This window comes from Phoca vitulina, unplaced genomic scaffold (assembly GCF_004348235.1).
Source record: "Phoca vitulina isolate PV1807 unplaced genomic scaffold, GSC_HSeal_1.0 scaffold2, whole genome shotgun sequence".
Lineage (NCBI taxonomy): Eukaryota > Metazoa > Chordata > Mammalia > Carnivora > Phocidae > Phoca > Phoca vitulina.
The window spans coordinates 624,903-651,170 of record NW_022589705.1 but is presented as its reverse complement, the minus strand read 5'-3'; the positions used below and the strand labels follow the sequence as shown (position 1 = coordinate 651,170).

Below are 26,268 nucleotides of genomic sequence, written 5' to 3'. Positions count from 1 at the left end.
GGCCCAGTTAAAGGTGGAGTTCTTATGTTGAGAGTGGTTCCAGCCTGCCACTGTGGAGCCCTCATCCCTGCTCCAGGAGCTACAGCCACCAGAAGCCGAGCATCTGTCCTGCATCTTCCAGCTGGGTCTCCACAGCAGGGCTCCATCTCACTGACCAGCAACGTCCCCTGACCTTTAAGCTTACTTTCTACCTACACACAACACCCTTTCCTCCTTGCTTACCTGGTTAACTCCTACTCAACTTTCCTACTCAGATCAGGACGGAACCTCCCTAGAAGGCTTTCTAAACTGCCTCCCCCTCCCACCGGCCCCTGCCAGCTGGGGCTGGGGGTGTTTCTTCTCTGTACCCAGATAGCCCCTGATCCACCTTATCAAAGAATGAAACATACTGCATTGTCATCACTGACTTATCTGCCTCTCCCACTGGGCTAAAACAACTTGAGGGCAGAACCTTTTCACTTTTATAATGCCCACTACTTAGTAGGTACTCAGTATATGTTTGTGAAATGAAGACCGGAAAACGAACTCAAGTCCCAGACCAACACAATTCTGCAGGGTCATGATGTCCCCAGCCTGCATCACAGCAGAGGCTTCTGGACATGGAAATCAAGCCACAAAATAGGAAATACCCCTTTGGTCTCAACACCGCTCTTCCTTTCAAGACAAGACCTCGGTATAACTACTGGAAGGAAATAAAACCCTTGTTAAAATACATTAACCCTTGTTCCTGCCATCCCCAAACATGACAGCCAGAGGCAGTGTGTAAAGGCATTTATTGAAAAACCAACACATCTTGTTTGTATAAATCAGTTACTCCCCATTTCCAAGCTCCATCACCTGGACTTGAGAGCAGAGTGTGTGGTATTTTTCTGGGCTCAAGGTGTAAACTGAAATGGTGTTTAAGAACTTGTCCAGTGGACAGAGCCGGTCAGGGCAACCTTTTGGCACCTGCTCCTGTGGAAGAGACAAAACTCAGCAGGGCCACTGAGGACCCCGGCCTGCTATTTTCACCTGTGCCCAGAGGCCTGAGAGGCTTTGACCCAATGGTGTGTGCATGCACACACATAGAACAGCCAAGAAGGCCCCACCACCAGGTCAGCTTCCAGGGTAGGAGAACTATGCCCTGCTTGTGACAGTCACTCAAGAACTGCTTGCTGAATTGACTGGGGAGACAGTCACATTGTACCCCTAAGCTGGGAGGGCGAAGTCTAATCACTGGGGGGTGCTCTAGCATCTGCCCTGGACAGCAACCTACGAAAGCAGCCGAGGCGCCAACAGCACTGACAACGCACACTGCCTCCCAAAGACACCATCCCAGAGACACTCAGGGGAAGAGGAGGGCGGTCCTGTTTCTAGAAGGAGTCTGTAGCAGACGTGCGATAAGGCCCAAGTCCCAGCCTGCCACCATATTTCCAATTCTGCCTTATCCTGGGTATGGCTGTGAGTCATTCCATTGGATCCAGAGAATTGACTGTACCAAGGAGACTCCACTGAGCCTGAGGAGGGAGACGTGGTGCTACACCACGTGGGTGGGGTTGGAGGGAGGGTGCCTAGCTACCACCCAACTGCACCTCACAGGTCTTACCTCCCCGCGGTAATAGAGCTGCACAAACCACTCCTTAGATTCCCGGTGCTGGTAGAGTTCCATGGTCAGATCAACAGCAAATGGGGGCCATTTGTGGTCAAAAATCCCCAGGGTGATTAAGAGAGGCATGAGGGTCACATCATGAGCTGCGTAGAGGTACAGCTTTCTGCAAGGAGAAAACAGTCCACAGTCCTTTACCTCAGGACTCTGGAAGGCAGGACACCATCTGCCCCCTTTGAGTAAGAAACAACATTGCCTCAGAAACCAGGTGACATCTAGAAGTCAGTGAGCTTGGTATAAAACTCTGAAGGAGATGGTGGGGGGAGACCTTATTCAACAATTTATGTTGTTTCTTTCCCCACTGGGGTAGCTCTCCTGATCCCTTCCTGCCCACCTGCTTGCCCAGCCACCCACTCACTCCTCCCCGAGTGACCTTTAAAGTAGAAATCAAGCATGTATGGCTTGGTCCTACCTCTCTTCTCTCCGTTGGATCTGCCTGCCTGTGGCAAATGTTCTTCCTACTCTCAGCTGTGTGATGAGTTTAGTAGAGCACGCTCTCCTCCTTGCTGGGGAGGCTTGCAGTTTGGGGGAATTAAGTTCATTTCAAAGGAGTATTAAGAAGCCTGTTTGGCCTTCAACATATTCTCCAATGGCTTTCATCTGCAAGAAAGATGCCATTCTAATCGATAGCTGCCTGTCCCCTGTAACTATCTCTTAGGAAAGATCAAGGATTTTATGTGTTGACTCCTAAAGTAGAAGACCAGCACTGGATCCTATAGTATTCTACAGATACAAGGTCAAGAGGGGGCAAGGTGGCAAGGGCCAGTTAGAAAGGTACTGTCACTGCAGGTGCTGAGAAGGATAGGGAAGGGCAGTGGCACGATCTGCTATTATAAATCTGGCCCAAAGTTCCTGAATGTTCCTATTTTCACCTCACTGGCCCCTCCCGTTCTCAAGCTCTTCTCAAGTTTCTAGCTACCATACAGTCTCTCTCTCTCTAAAGAAGGCAACCTAGGGGCGTCTGGGTGGCTCAGTTGGTTGGGCGTCTGCCTTTGGCTCAGGTCATGATCCCGGGGTCCTGGGATCGAGCCCTGTGTTGGGCTCCCTGCTCGGCGGGGGAGCCTGCTTCTCCCTCTGACTGCCACTCCCCCTGCTTGTGCTCTCTCACTCTCTCTCAAATAAATAAAATCTTTAAAAAAAAAAAAAAAAAAGGCAGCCTACAACAGTGCTTCTCTAATAGTAGGGTGCATACCAATCCCCTGAGGATCTTGTTAAAATGCAGATTCTGATTCAGTAAGTCAGACTCTAACAAGCTCCCAAGCAGTGGTGAAGTTGTTCATCCGCAGACCACGCTCTGCTCAGCAAGTGCCCAGGACATGTAACACTCCAAATCTGTGCCCCTAACTGGGGTTCCAGGTGCTATAAAAGTGGCGATGGAGGTTCAGGAGGTACTTCCAACATTTAAAAATGCCAGGTGGGTATCACACCCTTCTCGACACTCAGTGAAGGTGTTCGTACTAAACAATCTATTAAGCCGTTGTATCGGTGCGACATCATAATTAGCTACTCTTTCACACATGTTCAGTTAGTAAAAAAAAAAAAAAAGGTGGGAAAACAAATTTAGAGTTCTTTCTTGCTAACATAAAAATTTCAAACCACGGTAGGACGGGTGCCACAGGAAGAAAGGTAACAATGTTGTGAACATCTTTGGGACGCATGACCTCTTAAGCTCCATCCAGTCCCTGTCAGCCTGGTTCTTGCCCCCCTTGAACCTGCGTTGCCTCCCCGCGGCCAGAGGCCCCTCCTGCCCTCAGCTGCACAAAGCGGAGTTGCTGTGGCAGGTACCTGGTCTTGCCGGGTGGAGTGGCAGGGTCCACAGCTTTCAGCAGGTTGTTCTCCAGGATATGAAGGAATGGGCCTACGGCCATCTGAAGGCTTTCCCTATGGCAAGTAAACAACATTGGAACAGCCAGCCACAGGAAGGTGGGCTGGGTCTGCCCCCAGGACCTCAGGAGCCCAATCAGACAGAGCTGAGAAGGAGACAAGTAATGTGTGAGGGACAGCGACTGGCAGGGAGGGGAGAAATGGCACCACCTTCAGTTTGAGGGTTCTCTGTGCACAGACACTTCCAACAACAAAAGCACCAGGATATGGAACATATCTGCGATGGGACTGGAAACTGGGATAAGTCATGAAGAACTAGGCCTCCAGGAAAAAGCTGGGAAGGACAGGGTAGAGTGATTTCCAGGAATTCCAGAAGGCCCTCAGAAAAGCGATCAGAAGGAACAGCATCCTGAGCTCTGCTTCCCAGGTGCCAGTCCCCCTTCTCTCGAGTTTGGACTGTGAGGACATGTCTTATCTATTTGGTGTCACACAAAGCTCATCAGCAGGGCCCGCTCGCAGGGCTGGCACTGACCCTCGGGTTTGCCACCTCAGGATCACAAGGTGGTTACTGCAACTCCAAGCCTGTCATGTCACGGTGCTAAACAAAGCAGGGAGCTGTGCCAGTGAGCCACCAAAAGGCTTGGTTTTGGTGCCTCTCACCTTTGATCAAAGAGGGGGAAAACACCTCTTCCAGAATTTCCAGAGCCCAATCATGGACAAAACGGAGCAGGGTCGTCATGACTGGCTTAGACCAATCTTTCTTTCATGGTGACTGGGTAAACAAATGACCGCCATCATAAGTCAAAGAATGCTGAAGCAATGGATGAGGAGTAGGCAACCAACACCGTACGCAACATAGACTTTCCAGAAGAATGTACGTAGGCCAAGCCAAGTTGGATGGCACTGTGAGGCCATCTAATTTGTCCTTGAAGAAACATCAGTTTTATGAAACTAGGGCTAACCAAAATGGAAAGAAGAATCAGATCTTGTTTAAAATGCTTTACACTGGGAGAAAATAAACTATGGCCATTGTCCAAATCCAACCCACTTGCCTGTCTTGTAAATAAAGTGTTATTGGAATAGAGCTGTGCCCACTTGTTTGCATATCATCTATGGCTGCTTTCATGCTACACTGGTAGAGGTGAGTAGCTGCAAAGATAATGCATGCGCTGTGAAGCCTAAAATATTTACTAAATGTGTGTGTGTGTGTATAGGGGAGGACAGTGAGTGACAATTTAGGTCTGGGTGCGGCCACTTCAGGAACAGATGAGGGAAAGGGGCAAATCATAGTGAGTTGCAGCAAGCTGGGTGGCACGGCTGGAGCCTTCTGGATGCATTGACTCTGAGGAGGAGAAAAGCAGCCAGAGGTTCTTACTCTTATGCACCAGGCCCTGCAAATTCTTGAAATGTTAGCTGCTTTTTCCTCCGCAGGACTGATCCTCTTTTTCTTCCCTGGACTGATCCTCTACTTCCCATCTCCTCCTCTACCGAGTTACCTATTCTGAGTGCAAGTCAAATGTTATTAACCTATCGAAGAAAGGTGCTGTTTGTGTTTTTTTTTTTTTTAATTTGGTAAGACAGAAACTCTCCATTCTGGTAGGCAAGAAACAGACCTTCTAAAAACAAAGCCCTAAGTCCTAGAAACGTAAAAAAACACAGGACTGACAGAAGATCTGGTCTGAGTCCTGGCTCTGCCACTTGCTAGCCAAGCCTAGGTGAGACAGCCCACATCACTGTGGTCCAGTTTCTTCATCTCTCAAGCCAGGACTCGGATGCGGTCAGGGATATTGACAACTCCCTCACAGCGAGAACAGGGAAATGACTTGTAAGTTGTAAACTGATGACCAAAGTGAGCAATCATTATTCTTCCATCAGTTCTCCCCATCCAAACCCTTTGAAACTTAAAGCAAAAGGGGAAAAAGTCAGTGATTAAGAGAAACCCCGTCGAGTGGTGGCTCCCGGTTCTGTATAACAGTGAACGGAAGCCCCAGGTCACCAGTCCCAGCTCCAGAAGTGTAAGGACTTAGGGCTGAATCCATTCAACAGGCCAGCAGAACATGGTGATTTTACCTCAGCACATGTGGAGACTCAGCTCGCAGGCGTGAGCAGGCTGGGGGGACCCTCCTCCCCGCATACTGAGAGGCCTGGCCAAGCGTGACCTGATGCCCGCGGCTGACGAGGCTGCTCACCTGTCTTCCCTCTGCATAACGTACAAGGCTGTATCCACTGCTCTCTGCTCAATCATCCGTGCAAATCTCTTCAGCGTCGGGCAGCTCAGGAGGCTGTGCACCTGAAAGGACCACGGGGACAGTTTTACAAAGAAATGCTTCTCGTTCACTGAGCTTGGCAGCTGATCAGCTTCCACAGAGCCTTCAGGGGCCTGTCTTCTCCTGGGGAGGGCCTTAACAGCTCAAAAAGCTACATCCCCAAGGCCCTTCTGAAGCAATTCCTAGAGATCTGAAGGCCCAGGGGGGAAAAAAAGCTGTTTTTCCTCCCTTTCTGATGGCTTCCCACCTACTTCGAAATGAAAAACATTTGTATTTTTTAAAACCATAAAAAACAAGTAAATAAAATATACAGTAAGGAATTCATAAATTTATACATGAATTTCATTTTCCCCAAAATGGGTTTCTAAAAAGTATGCCGTGTAAATACTTTATATAAGCCCTCATCTTATAACCTTCCACCTATTTTATCCATAAGCACAGGGCATTTCTGCCTTCAGGGCGCACTGTCATCCTGACAAGAGAGGGAAGGAGGATCCAGGCTACACTGCACCTTTGGGAGTCTGGCTTTTGAATCTAGAGAAGGCTTTCCCATTGTGTGGTCTTCAGTATTTATTAGATAAAAAAGATTCTATGGCTAAATAAGTTTGGGGGAAATAGATTTAAAGACCGACCAGCTTCCTTTACTTCTTAGAATCTTTAATATGCTGCTGCGCATATAGACTCTCCAAAAAGTGATATAATGGGGATTCTAAAACTTTTAGGCAACAACCGCCCCCCTACCCAGCACCCACCCCACCCCTGCCTGCCCACAATATACACACTCACATCACAGGTATTCTGGAGAACATGCCTCAAGAAATTCTGATCTAGAGTTAAGTATCCATGCGCCTAACCAAGTGAGGAGTCCTCCCTGATTGGGGCCTAGCCCTCAGTTCCCACAGCTATTCCCTGTAAGTCCTACCACAGCTGCCTCCACTTCTCCCCTCTACCCAGTTCTAACTCAGGAGCCAGCCAGTCCAGGTGCCTACCCCCGCCCCCCAGGGCTGGGGGAGGACAGTCATCCAACCTGCTCAGCAGCCATATTGTCAAAGAGGCTGAGGAAGTCTACTCCATCATTACTGGTGATGCCCATCCCTTCCTTCACCTTTTGCAAATCCTCTGAGATTCCTGGCTGCAAAGAGGCAGCCTGCCTCCGGCCTCTGCCAAAAATAAAAAGTAATCCCGTATATTGTATAGTAATACACAGTTTACAAAGTGTATCTCATTCATCATTTGGGATCTCATTCATTCCTCAATAACAAGACATTGGGGTTAGTTGGTATTATTCCCATCTTACGCATGAGTCAACTGGGGCTCTATGAGTTCAAATGACTTGTGAAAGTAAGGTAGCAGGTACCAGGGCTAGAATAAAAGCCTGAATTTCCAGATTCCACTCTAGCATTTTCTTCTACTATACCAAAAGCAATACAACCATGGCCTAGGTCTGCTTAAAAACAACATTCTCTCTCTTCTGTGGAACACATACTATATAGTCTTCGTGCAGTCCAGAAATATCTGAACACTGAAAAGCACCATCAGCCCAAACCAATCTCTTGTACAGGGCAGCAAATTAGGAAGAGAAGGAAAATCTGTGTCTTCTGCTTGCCCATCTGGATTTGCAGTTCGACCACTGGCTTAATCATCTTTTACTTACTGTCAGTGTTTTCATCTGCCCCCCCTGAGAGCAGGATGGTCGAGAGGACAATGGTTTGTAAAGGCAAACCCCACTCAGGCTCTACATACCATCTCTCCAGCCCAGCATGTGGCTACTCCTGAGCTCGCTGTACCTTCACTATGAGCCTGCACTGTGAACAAGAGCTTCTTCACTTCCTGGACAGCAATGTCAGGCCTTCGTGTAAAGCAGTCCTTCCCACCCCTTATCCACCAACATGGTAAGCCTAGGCAGGCCCTGAGTTCAGGCAGAGTCTGCCAGCAGGAGTAAAAGGCTGTCTGTCCCCCACTGGTGAGCAAGAACCCAGGGAAGTTACCTGATTCTTTCCCGCAGGCTCCAGCAGTTTTGGTAGTTGGGGTACAAGACTTCTGAGCTTGCTTCATCAGCGTGGATGATGATGGGTCCTGGAAGGAAGGTGGGAGCACAGGCAGGAAGAGGCTTCAGCTTGTTCTTCCCAGCATCCCCACCCCCTTCTTCTCTTGTCTGCTTCAGGAGACAGATCATCAAGGTTACTCCTTAAGGACAGTACCTGCCCTCAACACGCCCTGGCCTTGCCAGCAGAAGCTCTCCTATGGTCTGAGAAAGGGAGAAAGCAAGTAGCAGCCTGTTCTGTCTGGAACAATCCCTCCTATTGGGCCACAGATAGACTAGAGCAGGCACAGACCTGGATCAGACTGGCGCTTTCCTGACCCATTCCCAAAGACTCCTGCCTTAAGGTATTACCAGCACTTGGGCGTTCTAACAAAGAATGGGGTATCCCTGACTCTATCAGAACTAGGTGACTTCCTTGCTTTTCAAAGTCCAATCCTATAGACCAATACAGTGACTCAGCACATGACAATCTAAGAAAAGTGACCACAAGGCCACAAGTCCTGCCAGCCCCACAGCGTTGCCCAAAAGGAAAGGCAGGTTTTCAGGTGAACTGCCAAGAACCACACACTCTGCGTCCCTGGGAAAGTCATTTAGCCTCTCTGTGCCTTAGTTCTCTTATCTGTAAATTAGGCATAATATTACCTACGTCATAGGGTTATTAAAAAGAATTAAACAAGTTAGTATACACAAAGCTATTAAAAAAAGGTTTGGTACATGGTCAAATTAGAGTCCCAGGATGTTTGGGTCCAGTGGCTAGTGATGATACCACTTCCCTCCCTGTTGGGAATGTGGGGCAGTCCCAGTCTGAGACCTGCCAGTAGGTCAGGCTGCCTCCAAGAAACAGCCTTCCTACTCCAATCATACTTTTGGTGTTTCTGAAGAGAGGACATTTGCCTTTTAGAAACTCGGCAAGTGAAGAGCTTTCAGGAGGCCAGGCACTGTGGATTATTCCAAAGCTCAGGGGCTCCCAGGAAATAAGGGGCAGCCCACTCTGTTTGCTTTATGTTACTTAGACACATGCTGTTTGTGTTCAGCAGCCAACTTCAGCCGGAAGTAGCAGCTGTACCCAACCCAGCGTGGGGTAAGGCCAGCCTCCTCTGGCCTAGAGGTTTCTATTATTTTACATAGTTTATTTTTCTAAAGGCTGATGGAAATTTTATATCTATTTGAGATACCGCTAAAGAAGCTAAGCAAGAACCTTTGCCTTATGGCACCACTTTCGTATTTTAATATTGGTGAGGTCATGTTGATATGAAACTCAGACTGGCAATTAAATGTAAATTTGAATCAAGTACAAATGACAAAATGCAGTTCCATTTGATAGTCAAAGGGCCTCAACACATGAGATCCATGAGGGAAAATAATAAATGTGGTCCTTAGTGGTAAAAGGTTGGGTACCATTAGCTGTGATCATTCACTGGTTGAACATGTCAAAACCCAAACTCACTAGACTTTCTCAGGGAGGAAGGGCTGCACGGAATACTGTTAATACCATCTGGGTCATGCTGTGGATTATCACCAAGACCAGAGCAATAGTAGGCTTGGGTCCCAGCTAAGTGTCCCTCCTGCCTCCTTCCTTTTCAGCAGTGTCCTACCTGAGCAAAAAGCCCCAATATTGTTCGCCAGACCTGGCTAGGGCCGCCTCATGCAGCCTGTGTAGAAACTTAAGAAGTCAGAAGCCAGACGCACATCAGAGTGGCTGACACATCGCTGCAGATGTGGAGGTCAAGCTGGCAAGGGCAGCAGATGGCCGGACAAGGGAGCGCCCACCACAGTAGGTACAGCATGGAAGCCACATATGCAGGAGAAGAGAAACCAAAGGAACAGGCACCAAGAAAGAGGGCAGGGAGGGCTTTGGAAGGAAGAAGAAAGCTCCTCTGGGATAGGGGCTGACTTCTAGACTCCAAACTCAAACCTTCTTTCTGATATTGGAAAAGTCCAGCCAGCAAACACCGGGTAGATTCCAGATTCCGATATATATTAGTGGAACGGACACTGGAAAAAAAAAAGGTAGAGACATTCATAGAAGGAAGATTCAATTATATATACTACCTTATCCTATAGAGCAGCTGGGAGGCTTTAAGATCACATAAGGGGAGCTATGGGGCTGGGAAGAATCCTTTATCTCTCTGTATGATGGCTGTCCCAAGGGACCCAAAAGCCAATGAATGTCACCTCCATTGGCCACATGTTCACAGGATCCTATTACACTAGGATAACTTCCCCAAACTATGTTGGGTGAGAATGGGAACCGTCTGGTGGGGGGGGGGGGGGTCAGGTTTCCTCATGCTTAAGACCTTAAACTGCGTGCAACATCCCTTTTTCGAGTGACTCACAAGACCTCCAGTGGATTGAAGGTTGGCGAAAGAAAGGGGATGTCCTCCACATAGTTCTTCCTCAGCCTCTCTCCCAGGGCAAACATCTGCTGCATGCCCACGTTGGTCAGCTGTCCAGCAAACATGCCCCCCTAACGTGGGGCAGAAAGATAGAGAAGAATGAAAATACCTCACAGTCTGCCAAACTCAGCCCAGAGAAAACCATGGAAACTTTACAGTGGGCTTCCCAGAGGAGGGAAGCATTGCTCACCTTCAGTTTGGTCTCACGGTATTGAGAGTCGAAAGGAGAATGCGGTTTCGGGCCACCAGCCAGATTGGTGATGGTGTAATCAAACTGAGTTTGGGGTGGGACCTCTAATAGTTGGAGATTCCACTCTGCCTGCTGTGACCGCAAAAAACAACACATTGTTTAGAAGTTTCTTGAAACTTACAGCAGTAATATCCAGCAGCACCTCGAAGACAGCTGGAATCACCCACAGCTCTCCCATGGGAAGGAAAGAAAGAAACTTTAACTCTAGTTCCAATTTAGGGAAGAAAAGACCATAATTTATTATTCCAGGCATCCTTAGCCCAAGTCCTGTTATTGCCCCACTAGCACTTACTGTTCAGATGTTGTCTGGCACTAAGCCCAGACAGCAGTAAAGGGGAGAAATGGCCAGAATGCCTAGCAGGCAAACACTTGGTGAATGAATGAATGAGTGAACAAATGAATGAGTATAATATAATCTCAGTGAGCATATACTTGTAAGAATTTTTTAGGAATCGACCTGCAGGTTTCTACGCTTCCCCGCCCTTAAGGGCTCTACTTAATGTCCCTTGTAACTACCACCTATTTCCCCTCCTTTCATCTAATTTCTCAAACAAGTAGCTGCCCCCAAGAAACCTTCACTTCTTCAGCATCTTCCTTCTCTCCTTGCAGTCTGGCTCCTGCTGCATTGTACTGTAAAGGCTTCGAAACATCACACGTGGCCACAGGTCTCAGAGCTCCAACTGCCCACGAAACTCTTACATTCACTGAGTCACATGTGATGACTTCAATTTTAAAAACAAAAGTCTTTTCTTCTTCCCATACACCAGCTCCTCTTCCCAACATACTATGTGATTTGCAACGATACCACAATTCTCCTGGGCCCCAAAACTTGAACCTCTGACTTTCCCCCACTGCTCCACCAGCCATGCACTAAACTCTGTTGATCACTGGCTAGAAAAAGTCACTCCCAAAGGTCCTTCTTTTATCTCACTGTCAGAGTGTAAAACCTTATTACACAGATTATCTCCACCACCCCCATGAATCTTGCTAAGCCACTTTCATCCTATCAATAGCTTTTTCCTAATGTTTCAAGAAATAAGCACCTGGCCTTCCAGGACTTCTATACCTTGGCCCAGCCCCCGTCCCCTGCTGTACCGTCACTGTGCCTCTCTCCTCCCCTCCCCAGACCTGACAATGCCCATCGCTTCCTCTGCATCTTCTTTTAGCTTGCTTCCTTGCTTGGAGGGACTCCTGTCCCTAGTGCCCATCCAACTTCTCTTCAAGTCCAGTGACAGCTCAAGTCTTACTTTCCATCAGTGACTACTCCAGCTTTTAGTAGGTTGTCTTATCTGAATTCCTACAATACTTAAAGTCACAGTAATATCTAGTTCAATTCCCCACTACTTTTTTTTGTTTTAAAACTAACATTTGTAAACTTACTATGTCATGTATCATTGTATTTATCTTTGCCTCTCCCAGAAATATCAGGAGTACCACTGGGAATCCCAGGTTCCTTTCACACAAAGGAAGCCCTCCGTTCTTTCAAAAGGCATTGTCTCACTCCCACCCACAGCCAGTTCCCCAAACCTGAGCCTCTTCCCCCGGGGGGGGGGGGGGGGTGATACAGCAACTGATATCAGAAGATTGTGTGTTCAGAGCACAGACCTTCTTCCCACTGTCTTTTAATCATGGCTCCTTCTTTCAAAATTCTGATCCTATAACTTCCCTGCATAAACCCTTCAAGGGCTCACAACGACATGATGGATTCTGCCCCTCCCTCCCTCTCTCTCTTCATCATTTCTTCCCTGTCTTACACACTTAGTCTCTAGCCATACAGCTCTGTCTCCTATAGCACCATCCTCACACTTCCTGGCCTTTCAACTTCATGTTTCTTCTACCTGAAATTTTCTTTTTCCTTTCATCTGGAAAGACTTCTGCTCATTCCACAAGATGGCTTAAATGTTCCCAGAGGCTGTGACCATGGCCCCATGCTCTCAAAGTAGCTTCAGTGCCTCTTTTGGTAGCCCATACCAAACTGTATTAGAAGAGCTTCTTTACTAGTCTGTCCTGCTCAGCAGTCCTGCTCTGAGAACAGAGACGGGGTTGTCTATTTACCCCTGCATTTTGAAGGCCCAGCAAAGGGCTTGGTACACAGTAGGTACAATTAACAGCTCTACCAATTTGCCAGACCTTGTGGAAGACACAAAGATGGAGATAATATGACCCTGCCTTTTCTGGGTTTTCAGGTCAGTAGAGACAGCGAGCTATGAATGAAAATGATAGCAGCACCAAAACAGAAACTATGTGCCACATGAAACCAGATGAAGGCCACAGCAGTTCAAAGACAAGATGACCTTCTCTTCTGGCTGGGAATTCACGAAAAGTTTCATGACAGGAATGGCCTTTGAGGTGAAGAGGATTTAGACAAGCAAAGACCTGGACTTGAGAGTAAGAGGTAGGTAAGGAGAGGGTGTTATTTGGAATTCCAAGAATAGGCAGAAGTTTGAGCAAAGCAGAGATGGCAAAGAATGCATATACGAAAGAAGTGGTTTGGTTTGCCTCAACCTGGGAGCAGTTTTCAAACTTTTTAATTAGCAAATACCAAATAGAATTTGACTTTAGATTTCCATATACAAAGGCAAAAACTGGAGTTCCTCCAGTTGAAGTAGGAGTGGGAATACAGAGCCCCAGCCACTTGGCATCCCCCTAGGCTACAGTCTCCAAAGAATAGTTTGAAAACCAGCAGCACAGATCATAATTGGAATGGGAAGACTGATGCAGAAGCCAATTTCAAGATGTCTACAATAGAGCTGATGAGGGCCTAAGGCCTCATCTAGAGCGGTAGGAATAGAAGGGGTGGATGCAAGACATGTGAGCCAAACCTGGCAAGTGAGTAGATAAAAGTTTTATTTGGGGGCTATGTTGGTAGGTGAACAAGGAAGAATAAAGAAAAAAAATTACTTTGATTTTGAGGCTGGGTGCCTAAGGTGACAAGAGGTCCTCCATGACTAAAACTAAGACCAACACAGAAGACAGGTGACAAGCTGAATTCAGTTTTGGACATTTTAAGTTTGAGGTACCTCCTTTGTGTTCCCAGGGCTTCCTGGAATTGGAATCTCTTTTCTCTCTCCTTCAGCACATCTCTTTTACAGCCAACACTGAATCATCCAACCTTGTAAGTCCAGTGTTTAGCTCAGGTTCTGACACCAAGTCCACAGGGCCTATTCAGCCTCACTAAGAAATCTCCTGGGGCGCCTGGGTGGCTCCGTCGGTTAAGCATCTGACTCTTGACTTCGGCTCAGGTCATGGTCTCAGAATCTGAGCCCGGTGGTGGGCTCCTCACTCAGCAGGGAGTCTGCTTGAGATTCCTTCTCCCTCCCTCTGCCCCTCCCCCTGCTCGCACTCTCTCTCAAATAAATAAATAAATCTTAAAAAAAAAAGAGAGAGAGAAAGAGAGAAATCTCCTCTTGTTAAGGATATCCACCAACAGAGGATCTTTGGTGTTTCCCAGGAGATGACTCCTGGAAGTCTAGGTCATGTCAAATCTGCAGTACATGTTTTCAAAATTTTAACAGATGATACACCAGGTCCATACATGGTGTCCACCCCACATGCACACTTTCATTCTTATTCTTGCTCTTCAGCTTCCAAGTTAGCGGCAAAGACTAACTTTATAATTTTACTTACTTATTTATGCCCCATTTTTAAGAACATCAGGTAGATGATAGCAATACCTAAAATATAGTAAAACAACGAATTCAAAATAGGCAAGAAAGACAGAAGCAAACAAATATAGGGACAAAAACTGGACACAGAAATAAAGTTTCTCAAAAATGTACACTATTAAGATCCATATACTTAATTGTTAGGTGGGCCAAAGATTCGGCACTAAGCTTTCTGGCTTTTATGTAAAGGAGAAACTCAATCAGCTAGACAAGCCTAAAGATAAAAGCAAGACAACAGTTCAGGAGAAGCACACCATTTCTAATGCTAACAGACAAATTCCTCCCAAGGGTCCTCATAAAGAGGATAGAGTAATATAATGAACATCTTCTCAGTAGTCACAGCAATGAGTTCTGTGGGATTGTTTCTCAAGTTTCCTCAAACACAGAATGATGGCAACTCACCAAAGCACATTTCTTGAAGATAATACTATACTGGGATTGATATGCTACATTCCAAAGGTAAAAGAAAAAAATCTACATAGAAGTAAACAAAACCCTTCTGGGTGTAGAATTTAGAATAAAGCAATGGTTTTAAATCTTGGCTGCACACTGGCATCACAGAAAAAGTTTTTTAAAAGAAACTGATGCCTGGTCATGATCCCAGGGCCCTGGGATCGAGCCCCGCATCAGGCTCCCTGCTCGGTGGGAAGCCTGCCTCTCCCTCTCCCACTCCCCCTGCTTGTGTTCCCTCTCTCGCTGTGTCTCTCTCTGTCAAATAAATAAATAAAATCTTTAAAAAAAAAAAAAAAAAGAAAGAAAGAAACTGATGCCTGAGCACCATCCTGAGCTCATCACATCTGGATCTCCTGGAGTGGGGCCTCAATTTTTTTAATATTATCTAGTCCAGATAATTCTAAAGCTTCACCAGAGAGGCTGTTGCCATGTCTGGATGCTCTGGGCCAATTAAATCAGAATCTCTAGGAGGAGACCCGGGCATTAGTATTTTTTAAAGCTCCCCAGTTGAATCTAATGTCCTGACAAGAACAAGCAGTTAAGAACACTGCTCCAGAGGAATGAATGGACTCACTGGCATATCCTTCATGCACTGCTTCCTGAATACAGCTTCTCTTAGCTGAGCTTTGGGTAAGTATTAAGTAACAATGAGACTGACAGTATGCTTCCCACCTTGCCACATTATCAAATAAATGGGAACCCAAATTCTTTAATCAGTAGTGGAGCTGAGATAAGTTGGATTTTGTTTTATAAAAACTCAGGAACCTGCCTGAGTTGGAGGCCATCTTGGTTAGAGGTGAGCTGAGGGAAATCTGAAAACATTTATCTTGTCAATGTGTACTTGGATCTAACCTAATAATCAGGAAAAATAGCCAATCAAGTTCCAGAGCTTTATTCCCAAGCACAGCTAAAGGAAGGTAAGTCAACAGCCATTCAGGCCAAAAGAAAACAACTCAATAAAACATCTAATTTTAGGGGCACCTGGGTGGCTCAGTCGGTTAAGCCTCTGCCTTCGGCTCAGGTCATGATCCCAGGGTCCGGGATCGAGTCCTGTGTCATGTTCCCTGCTCAGCGGGGAGTCTGCTTCTCCCTCTCCCCTGACCCTCCCCACACTTGTGCTCCCACTCGTTCTCTCTCTCAAATGAATAAATAAAAAAAAACTTAAAAAAAAAAACATCTAGGAGGGGGAGCAAGATGGTGGAGGAGTAGGAGACCTAAATTTCGTCTGGTCCCAGGAATTCAGCTAGATAGGGATCAAACCATTCTGAACACCTACAAACTCAACAGGAGATTGAAGAAAAGAATAGCAGCAATTCTATGAATGGAAAAGCGACCACTTTCTGGAAGGTAGGACGTGCGGAGAAGTGAATCCGAGGCGATATTCGGGAAGATAGATGGTGGAGGAGGGGGCCTCCATCAGCCTCTACTGGCAAGTGATAGAGCAGCAGAGCACAAAATCGGAAATTTTAGAAGTCGTCCGCTGAGGGACGTTGCTCCAGTGGCTAAGTGAGAGGTGGAACCCTCGCTGGGACAGTGTGGTCTCAGGACCCTCAGGGTTACAGAAAGATCGGGGGTGCCTGAGTGCGGCAGAGCTCCCAGGGATCGAAGCGGGGAAGCCAGCTGCAGAGACAGAGCCGAGGAGCAGGCTCTCAGCTTGGGGTTGCCATAAACCGTGATCCGCAGCACAGTCAGGCCACTGCTCCTCCAGCAGGGACGCAACAAGCGGCAGATCCGGGAAGACTCCCCTTCCTCCCCCGGGAGGAGCAGCGCGGGAGCGCACTGCACAGATCTGCTGGGTTTGGAGACTCCACACGGGGTCGTGAGCCAGGAATAGAAACGCTCGGTCACAGGCCGGGTGAGCATGGAGTGCAGCTGGAGACCGGGGAGACGGGAGTGACTGACTGCTTTTCTCTGGGGGCACACTGAGGAGTGGGGCCCTGAGTTCTCGGCTTCTCCGGGTGGAGACTGGGAGGCCGCCATTTTCACTCTCGGCCTCCAAAGCTGTACGGAAAGCTTGCAGGGAACAAAAGCTCCCGAGAGCAAACCCGAGCAGATTACTTAGTCCGGACCGGGCAAGGGTGGGGCAATTCTGTCTCTGGCAAAGACATTTAGGAAGCACGGCAACAGGCCCCTCCCCCAGAAGATCAGGAAGAACAGCCAGCCAAGACCAAGTTTACCGATCAATGAGAATAGCAGAACGCCAGCACTAGGAGAATACGGCACATAGAATTCATGGCATTTTCCCCATGATTCTTTAGTCTTTCAAAGTTAATTTTTTTTAATTTTCTTTTTTTTTTAATTTTTCTTTTTCCCTTTTTCAACCAACGTCTTATCAATTCTTTCTTTTAAATATTTTTTACATTTCATTTTTAGAGTCATATTCTATCCCTTCATTGTAGTTAACCTTGTTTTTTGTATATATATAAGTTTTTCTCTCTTCTTAGAATTTTGGGATACAGTTTCTTCTAACAGACCAAAATATACCATAAATCTCTAGTGTATGGCTTTGTTCTAGTCTCCTGCCTGATCACATTCTCTCCTTTTTTTTTTTTAATTTTTCTTCTTTCTTTTTTCAACCAACGTCTTATCAATTCCTTTTATAAAATCTTTTATAATTTTCATCTTTACAGTCATATTCCATCCCTTCATCGTATTTACCCTTATTTTGTACATATATAAGTTTTTCTTTCTTTAAAATTTTGGGAGGCAGTTTCTTCTAACAGACCAAAATACACCCAAAATCTAATGTGTGGCTCTGATCTATTCACCAGCCTGATCATATTCTTTTTTTTTTCTTCTTCTTTTTCTTTCCCTTTCTTTTCCCCCATTTCTGGTCTCTTCTGATTTGTTCAGTGTATATTTTTCTGTTGTTACCCTGTTAGCACTTTGTTCTCTCATTCATCTATTCTCCTCTGGACAAAATGACAAGACAGAAAAACTCACCTCAAAAAAAAGAACAAGAGGCAGTACCAACTGCCAGGGACCTAATCAATACGACCTAAGTAAGATGTTGGAACTAGAGTTCCAAATGACAATTATAAAGATACTAGCTGGGCTTGAAAAAAGCATGGGAGATACTAGAGAATCCCTTTCTGGAGAAATAAAAGAACTAAAATCTAACCAAGTCAAAATCAAAAAGGCTATTAATGAGGTGAAATCAAAACTGGAGGCTCCAACTGGTAGGATAAATGAGGCAGAAGAGAGAATTAGTGATATAGAAGACCAAATGATGGAGAATAAAGAAGCTGAGAAAAAGAGAGATAAACAACTACTGGATCACGAGGGCAGAATTCCAGAGATAAGTGATACCATAAGACGAAACAATATTAGAATAATTGGGATCCCAGAAGAAGAAGAAAGAGGGGGACAGAAGGTATAGTGGAGCAAATTATAGCAGAGAACTTCCCTAATTTGGGGAAGGAAACAGGCATCAAAATCCAGGAGGCACAGAGAACCCCTCTCAAATTCAATAAAAATAGGTCAACACCCCGACATCTAATAGTAAAACTTACGAGTCTCAGAGACAAAGAAAATCCTGAAAGCAGCTCAGGAAAGAGGTCGATAACCTACAACGGTAGAAACATTAGATTGGCAGCAGATCTATCCACAGAGACCTGGCAGGCCAGAAAGGACTGGCATGATATATTCAGAGCACTAAACGAGAAAAATATGCAGCCAAGAATACCATATCCAGCTAGGCTGTCATTGAAAATAGATGGAGAGAGAAAATGCTTCCAGGACAACAAAAACTAAAAGAATTTGCGAACACCAGACCAGCCCTACAAGAAATATTGAAAGGGGTCCTCTAAGCAAAGAGAGAGCCTAAAAGTAACATAGACCAGAAAGGAACACAGACGATATACAGTAACAGTCACCTTACAGGCAATACAATGGCACTAAATTCATATCTTTCAATAGTTACCCTGAATGTAAATGGGCTAAATGCCCCAATCAAAAGACACAGGCTATCAGATTGGATAAAAAAACCAAGAGCCATCGATATGCTGTCTGCAAGAGACTCATTTTAGACCCAAAGACACCTCCAGATTGAAAGTGAGGGGGTGGAAATCATTTACCATGCAAATGGACATCAAAAGAAAGCTGGAGTGGCAATCCTTATATCAGACAAATTAGACTTTAAACAAAAGACTATAGTAAGAGATGAGGAAGGACACTACATCATACTTAAAGGGTCTATCCAACAAGTAGATCTAACAATTTTTAATACCTATGCCCCTAACATGGGAGCAGCCAATTATATAAGCCAATTAATAACAAAATCAAAGAAACACATCAACAACAATACAATAATAGTAGGGGACTTTAACACCCCCCCCTCGCTGAAATGGACAGATGATCTAAGCAAAAGATCAACAAGGAAATAAAGGCTTTAAATGACACACAGGACCAAATGGACTTCACAGATCTATTCAGAACATTCCATCCCAAAGCAACAGAATACACATTCTTCTCTAGTGCCCATGGAACATTCTCCAGAATAGATCACATCCTAGGTCACAAATCAGGTCTCAATCGGTACCAAAAGATTGGGATCATTCCCTGCATATTTTCAGACCACAATGCTTTGAAACTAGAACTTAATCACAAGAGGAAAGTTGGAAAGAATTCAAATACATGGAGGTTAAAGAGCATCCTACTAAAGAATAAATGGGTCAGCCAGGAAATTAAAGAAGAATTTAAAAAATTCATGGAAACAAATGAAAATGAAAACACAACTGTTCAAAATCTTGGGAATGCAGCAAAGGTGGTACTAAGAGGAAAGTATATAGCAATACAAGCCTTTCTCAAGAAACAAGAAAAGTCTCAAATACACAACCTAACCCTACACGTAAAGGAGCTGGCGAAGGAACAGAAAATAAAGCCTAAACCCAGCAGGAGTTGAGAAATAATAAAGATCAGAGCAGAAATCAATGAAATAGAAATCAAAAGAACAGTAGAACAGATCAACAAAACTAGGAGCTGGTTCTTTGAAAGAATTACTAAGATTGATAAACCCCTGGCCAGACTTATCAAAAAGAAAAGAGAAAGAATCCAAATTAATAAAATCATGAATGAAAGAGGAGAGATCACAACCAACACTGAAGAAATACAAACAATTATAAGAACGTATTATGAGCAACCATATACCAGCAAATTAGACAATCTGGAAGAAATGGATGCATTCCTAGAGACCTATAAACTACCAAAACTGAACCAGGAAGAAATAGAAAACCTGAACAGACCCATAACCAGTAAGGAAGTTGAAGCAGTAATCAAAAATCTCCCAACAAACAAGAGCCCAGGGCTAGATGGCTTCCCAGGGGAATTCTACCAAACATTTCAAGAAGAATTAATACCTATTCTTCTGAAACTGTTCCAAAAAATAGAAATGGAAGGAAAACTTCCAAACTCATTTTACGAGGCCAGCATTACCTTGATCCCAAAACCAGACAAAAACCCGCATCAAAAAGTAGAATTACAGACCAATATCCCTGATGAACATGGATGCAAAAATTCTCACCAGAATACTAGCCAATAGGATCCAACAGTACATTAAAAGGATTATTCACCACGACCAAGTGGGATTTACTCCTGGGCTGCAAGTTTGGTTCAACATCTGCAAATCAATCAATGTGATACAATACATTAATAAAAGAAAGAACAAGAACCATATGATCCTCTCAATAGATGCAGAAGAAGCATTTGATAAAGTACAGCATCCTTTCTTGATTAAAACTCTTCAGAGTGCAGGGATAGAGGGTACATATGTCAATATCATAAAAGCCATCTATGAAAAACCCACAGTGAATATCATTCTCAATGGGGAAAAACTGAGAGCTTTCCCCCTAAGGTCAGGAACGTGGCAGGGATGTCCACTATCACCACTGCCATTCAACATAGTACCAGAAGTCCTAGCCTCAGCAATCAGACAACAAAAAGAAATAAAAGGCATCCAAATGGGCAAAGAAGAAGTCAAACTCTCACTCTTTGCAGATGATATGATACTTTATGTGGAAAACCCAAAAGACTCCACCCCAAAACTGCTAGAACTCATACAGGAATTCAGTAAAATGGCAGGATATAAAATCAATGCACAGAAATCAGTGGCATTTCTATACACCATCACCAAGACAGAAGAAAGAGAAATTAAAGAGTCGATCCCATTTACAATTGCACCCAAAACCATAAGATACCTAGGAATAAATCTAACCAAAGAGGCAAAGAATCTGTACTCAGAAAACTATAGAATACTCATGAAAGAAATTGAGGAAGACATAAAGAAATGGGAAAATGTTCCATGCTCATGGACTGGAAGAACAAATATTGTGAAAATGTCTACGCTACCTAGAGCAATCTACACATTCAATGCAATCCCTATCAAAATACCATCAACTTTTTTTAAAGAAATGGAACTAATAATCCTAAAATTTGTATGGAACCAGAAAAGACCCCAAATAGCCAGAGGAATGTTGAAAAAGAAAACCGAAGCTGGTGGCATCACAATTCTGGACTTCAAGCTCTATTACAAAGCTGTCATCATCAAGACAGTATGGTACTGGCACAAAAACAGACACATAGATCAATGAACAGAATAGAGAGCCCAGAAATGGACCCTCAACTCTATGGTCAACTAATCTTCAACAAAGCAGGAAAGAATGTCCAATGGAAAAAAATTCTCTTCAACAAATGGTGCTGGGAAAATTGGACAGCCACATGCAGAAGAATGAAACTGGACCATTTTCTTACACCACACACAAAAATAGACTCAAAATGGAGGAAAGACCTAAATGTGAGACAGGAATCCATCAAAATCCTTGAGCAGAACACAGGCAGCAACCTCTTCGACCTCAGCCGCAGCAACTTCTTCCTAGAAACATCGCCAAAGGCAAGGGAAGCAAGGGCAAAAATGAACTATTGGGACTTCATCAAGATAAAAAGCTTTTGCACAACAAAGGAAACAGTAAACAAAACCAAAAGACAACTGACAGAATGGGAGAAGATATTTTCAAATGACATATCAGATAAAGGGCTAGTATCCAAAATCTATAAAGAACTTATCAAACTCAACACCCAAAGAACAAATAATCCAATCAAGAAATGGGCAGAAGACATGAACAGATATTTCTGCAAAGAAGACATCCAAATGGCCAACAGACACATGAAAAAGTGTTCAACATCACTCTGCATCAGGGAAATACAAATCAAAACCTCAATGAGATACCACCTCACACCAGTCAGAATGGCTAAAATTAACAACTGAGGAAACGACAGATGTCAGTTAGGATGCGGAGAAAGGGGAACCCTCCTACACTGTTGGTGGGAATGCAAGCTGGTGCAGCCACTCTGGAAAACAGTATGGAGGTTCCTCAAAAAGTTGAAAATAGAGCTACCCTATGACCCAGCAATTGCACTACTGGATATTTACCCCAAAGATACAAATGTAGTGATCCGAAGGGGTATGTGCACCCCAATGTTTATAGCAGCAATGTCCACAATAGCCAAACTATGGAAAGAGCCAAGATGTTCATCAACAGACGAATGGATGAATGGATAAAGAAGATGTGGTGTGTGTGTATACACACACACACACACACACACACACACGAATATTATGCAGCCATCAAAAACCCCAAAATCTTGCCATTTGCAATGACGTGGATGGAACTAGAGGGCATTATGCTAAGCGAAATAAGTCAGTCAGAGAAAGACAAGTATCATATGAGCTCACTGATATGAGGAATTTGAGAAACAAGTAGAGGATCATAGGCGAAGGGACGAAAAAATGAAAGAAGATGAAACCAGAGAGGTAGACAAACCATAAGAGACTTAATCTCAGGAAACAAACTGAGGGTTGCTGGAGTGGTGGGGGGTGGGAGGGATGGGGGGGCTGGGTGATGGACATTGCAGAGGGTATGTGCTAGGGTGAGCGCTGTGAATTTTCTAAGACTGGTGAGTCACAGATCTGTACCTCTGAAACAAATAATACATTATATGTTAAAAAGAAGAAGATAATAGGAGGGGAAAAATGAAGGGGGGGATTGGAGGGGGAGACGAACCATGAGAGACTATGGACTCTGAGAAACAAACTGAGGGTTTTAGAGGGGAGGGGGGTTGGGGGATGGGTTAGCCCAGTGATAGGTATTAAGGAGGGCATGTACTGCATGGAGCACTGGGTGTTATACCAGTGAATCATGGAACACTACATCAAAAACTAATGATGTAATGTATGGTGACTAACATAACATCATAAACTAAAATAAATTTAAAAAAAGAAAACTAAGAATTTAAAAAAACATCTAATTTTAGACAATGCTACTTTCTGAATATTTGTGAGACAACTGAATGAAGTGACTTGTCATCTATAAACCAGTCACAAGTCTGGAGACATCTATCAAAGGCAATTTTAGTTTTAGAATTGTTGCCAGGTAGTCCCTTCTAACTACAGTTAATATCAGAACCAGGAAGATCAGAAAATCCCAATAACAACCTCTATCAAACTGGATCTTGAAAAGAAAACCTGAGAGAAAACATCCAGAAACAAGTTACAGGAAGCTGATGACACCTGCTCACAGCCTAAATTGAAAGAGGCTTGGTTCCATCCCTGGCTTTTATTCACACAACTTTATAAGAGATAATCAAAGGTGTCTAATGCATTTGCCTGAAGTCTGAGAATGTGAGCAGGCAGGAGAAGTAAAGTGCCTTCCCTAATTGCAAAGCAAAGCCATGGACTCAGATGGTTCTTATTTTGTGGCTACACAGACAGAAGATGAGTGAAGATGGCATTCTATGGGAGCTACAAACTGCCCCTTCCAACATAATGGCAGAAGGTACCCATCACACACGTACTGGCTCAGGAGAAAGTCCTATAAGAATCTAAATTAAGGGAGTATATATACTGTACATACTAGGTCCAAGCCTAGACATTTAGACTTTTATTCTCTTGCTACCACTGATAGCTTTGTCTTTTAACATGAGTCTTCCACCCCTATATGTTATTTTCCAGCTTTTCTGTAACAAGAATAAATGGAGAAGGGAGAGTGCACATGAGATGGGCTTTGTACAAAAATCATAAGGAAAATTTAGTGACCCAATACAAAAAGGCAGAGTAAGGGATTGAAAAAGCATCAAAAAGAAGGGAAGGAAGAGGGGTGGGGGAAGAAGGGAGGAAGAGAAAAAAAGAAACTCCAATACCAGGAAGTGGATACTAGATACTCCAATACTAGAAAGTGGTATAGCCATTCAGAAAGGCTAACTAGAAATCTGATAATAGAATTAAGTGCCTGCCAAAATTTATTTATTTATGTGGGAAGTGCTTTGCAAGTTTGAGTTCATGTGTGAGCAGCTTTAAAAACTAGATTTTCCAGCATACAGTGTGAGGACACAACCCTAAGGGTTTCTGGAAAGCAACTATGATCATGAAGAGTATGCCAAATATCAGGTTTGGACATCTATTTAACTTGCTCCAACTAACCTGGAGGACCAATAATGCAAAAACACTCCACAGGTAAGTGTGACGGCTAAGGGGCCTGGGGATTTCAGGTTGCCTCTATCCTCACTGGGAAGCCAGTTCTTCAATTACAGGCCTGCCTGCTATCAAAGGTCAGAGACCTTCACTGCTTCTCCCCAAAAATCAAATTCAGGAAGGTTAATCACTTAAAAAAAAAAAAAAACAACTAATTATTTGTGCTTTAGTCATAATTATCCTGACCGAACCAGGTAGATTTTAAGACATTATAGCCACAAGACTAGCCAATTAAAAATATTTTCCTACTTCAAATCCCTTCCACAAGAGTTTTAGAAACCCAAAATAGAAAGGGAGAGCCCCAAGATACAGCACTTATTACAAAAAAAAAAAAAAAAAAAAAAAAAAGCAGCCTTCAAGGGATCTCAGATGGTCTCCAGCAAAGCCTGGGAGAAAGCTGCTATAAAAATCTGTTCCCAAAGATATTGAGCTCTGTTATCCACTGTGATCCCAGCTACGTGGTTCCTGTCACAAAGGTTCCCGCAACTCTTGACAACCTTCAAAACAGTCACACAGAAATGCACTACACTTTGGTTCTCAAGTTCACCCCTATAGCTGTTAAAATACAGAATCTCAGGCCTACCTCACTCCTGCTTGAATTAGAATCCTCATCTTAACAAGATCCCTAGGCGCTGTAAATAAGTACCATAAGTAGCACAGTGCGACCAGCTGTGCTACACCATAGCCAGCAGGGGCACAGATGGACGTTCCCGGGGTGCCTTACACCTGGAGGGTACGAGGAAGAAAGAGGGCTAGGAGTACCAGGTCAGCAGCTCCTCTGCTCAAGAGCTGGGGGCGGAACTGGCTACAGCAGTTTTCCCTCGGTCTGGACCCAAGAGGAATCCAGCTCAGTGAGAGTAAAACTCCAAAGGTGAGTGTTCAGGGCGCCCGGTCCAGCCCGGGTCGACCACGCGGTCCTCGCCCCACCAGCCCCTGCCCAGACCGACCTCTCACCTGCTCCTCCTGCGGGAGCGGCTTGAGAGGGCTCCGAGCCCCGTGTCGGAACACGACCTGCACCATTTTCAACTCCAGCCGACTCCGGTCGACGGGATGCTGGCCGTCCGCGCTCCGCGGCTCTGCCTGGGCGGCCCGCCGCTGGTGAACGCAGTAAGCCAGCGAGGTCAGGAAGCCCACGGGCCCCCACATGCGCACGCTGAACACACCGCTGATCATGGTGGAAGCCGCTGGGCGGCCCTCGGGGGGTGAGGCTGCAGAAGGCGACTACAAACTTTCCGCCCGCGCCGGGGCTCAGCGGCCGCCCCCAAGTTCCCGGGAACCCGCCGGCACGCACATCCAACGACCGCGGCGACTCCCGGCCCTAAGGGAGACCCCAAGTGGGAGCGTAGGGGTTGAAGCGGAGGTGGGAGCAGCGAAGACTCCCTGGGAGTTTTAAACTCGGGTCGGGGTTGGCCACTCCCGCTGCAGACCCGGCAGGGGGAAGCTCAGCTCCTAATCTTTCACCCTCCAGGGAATCTTAAACTTGGAATCCAAGTTTGGCCTCCAGGGCTCCGAAGGGACAGGAACCAGCCCTGAGTTCCTCGGCAGCCGACTCCACGAACACAGACGACTAGATTCCACTTTCCTGTCAGCAAGCTTCCACACACCTCTTCACCCATCCAAAGGCTTGTCCCAAGTAGATCTGCGCATAGGAGCATGGGAAAACGAGTCCCGCGGTGACGCCTGTTTGGAGGCTCTGAGTTCTGAGAACTACAACTCCCAAAAGGCTGCGCGCGGCGGGCCCCTTCGTTGGAAGTATTTCCTCGCCCGGGACAGTGGACCTCGCTCCTGAGCCCCAGCGGGCGCAAGTTGCCAGGACTGGGTGGCCAATGTAATAGGAGTGAATCCGCCAGTTTCCCTGGCCGATAGGGTAGGAAAAGTGAAGACTGGGGTAGAATTGGGTGGCAGAAGGGAGTAATATAAGCCTAAGGAGTGTAGATTTTCTTGAAGTCCTGGAAGGTCGCTGAAACTAAGAGCCCAGATACCAACTTACTGAGTGATGACCATTTGCGAAGGGCGGAACTAGGCATTTTATATTTAATCTTCACTTACTATACCCCTTCTAAGTTTAAAGAGGCCTAAATTGTCGCAAACATGTAGAACTTTAAGCTCACTGATGTGTTTACTCATATCCATAGCGTTTCTTGTGGAAAAATCCAGGTCTTGCCTGCGGGTGTCCCAGTGACTAAACACCTTAATTTGCA

At 45.3% G+C, this 26,268-nt stretch overlaps 1 protein-coding gene across 2 annotated transcripts; it reads right to left on the bottom strand.

The window, feature by feature from the left end:
- Positions 1-756: 756 nt before the first annotated feature.
- On the bottom strand, positions 757-25,691 carry ACP6 (acid phosphatase 6, lysophosphatidic). 2 transcript variants are annotated; one of them, XM_032420024.1, is made up of 10 exons: positions 25,022-25,691; positions 10,367-10,498; positions 10,117-10,247; positions 9,696-9,775; positions 7,725-7,812; positions 6,764-6,896; positions 5,659-5,759; positions 3,431-3,526; positions 1,586-1,751; positions 757-954 (listed from the first exon to the last, which is right to left on the bottom strand). In XM_032420024.1, exons 1-10 carry the CDS (start codon positions 25,238-25,240, stop codon positions 811-813), a joined length of 1,290 nt encoding a protein of 429 aa, XP_032275915.1. In that variant the 5' UTR covers positions 25,241-25,691; the 3' UTR covers positions 757-810. The 2 variants fall into 2 exon arrangements, with proteins under 2 accessions (XP_032275915.1, XP_032275923.1); XM_032420032.1 differs by having other exon boundaries at positions 10,367-10,495.
- Between the last annotated feature and the right edge of the window lie 577 nt (positions 25,692-26,268).

Excerpts from the sequence above, each read along its gene's own strand:
- ACP6 (XM_032420024.1), bottom strand. The coding sequence starts at position 25,240 with ATGATCAGCGGTGTGTTCAGCGTGCGCATGTGGGGGCCCGTGGGCTTC. Across the intron at positions 10,499-25,021 it reads CGCTCCCGCAGGAGGAGCAG|CAGGCAGAGTGGAATCTCCA; the intron begins GTGAGAGGTCGG and ends TTGCGGTCACAG. Across the intron at positions 10,248-10,366 it reads ACCGTGAGACCAAACTGAAG|GGGGGCATGTTTGCTGGACA; the intron begins GTGAGCAATGCT and ends GCCCCACGTTAG.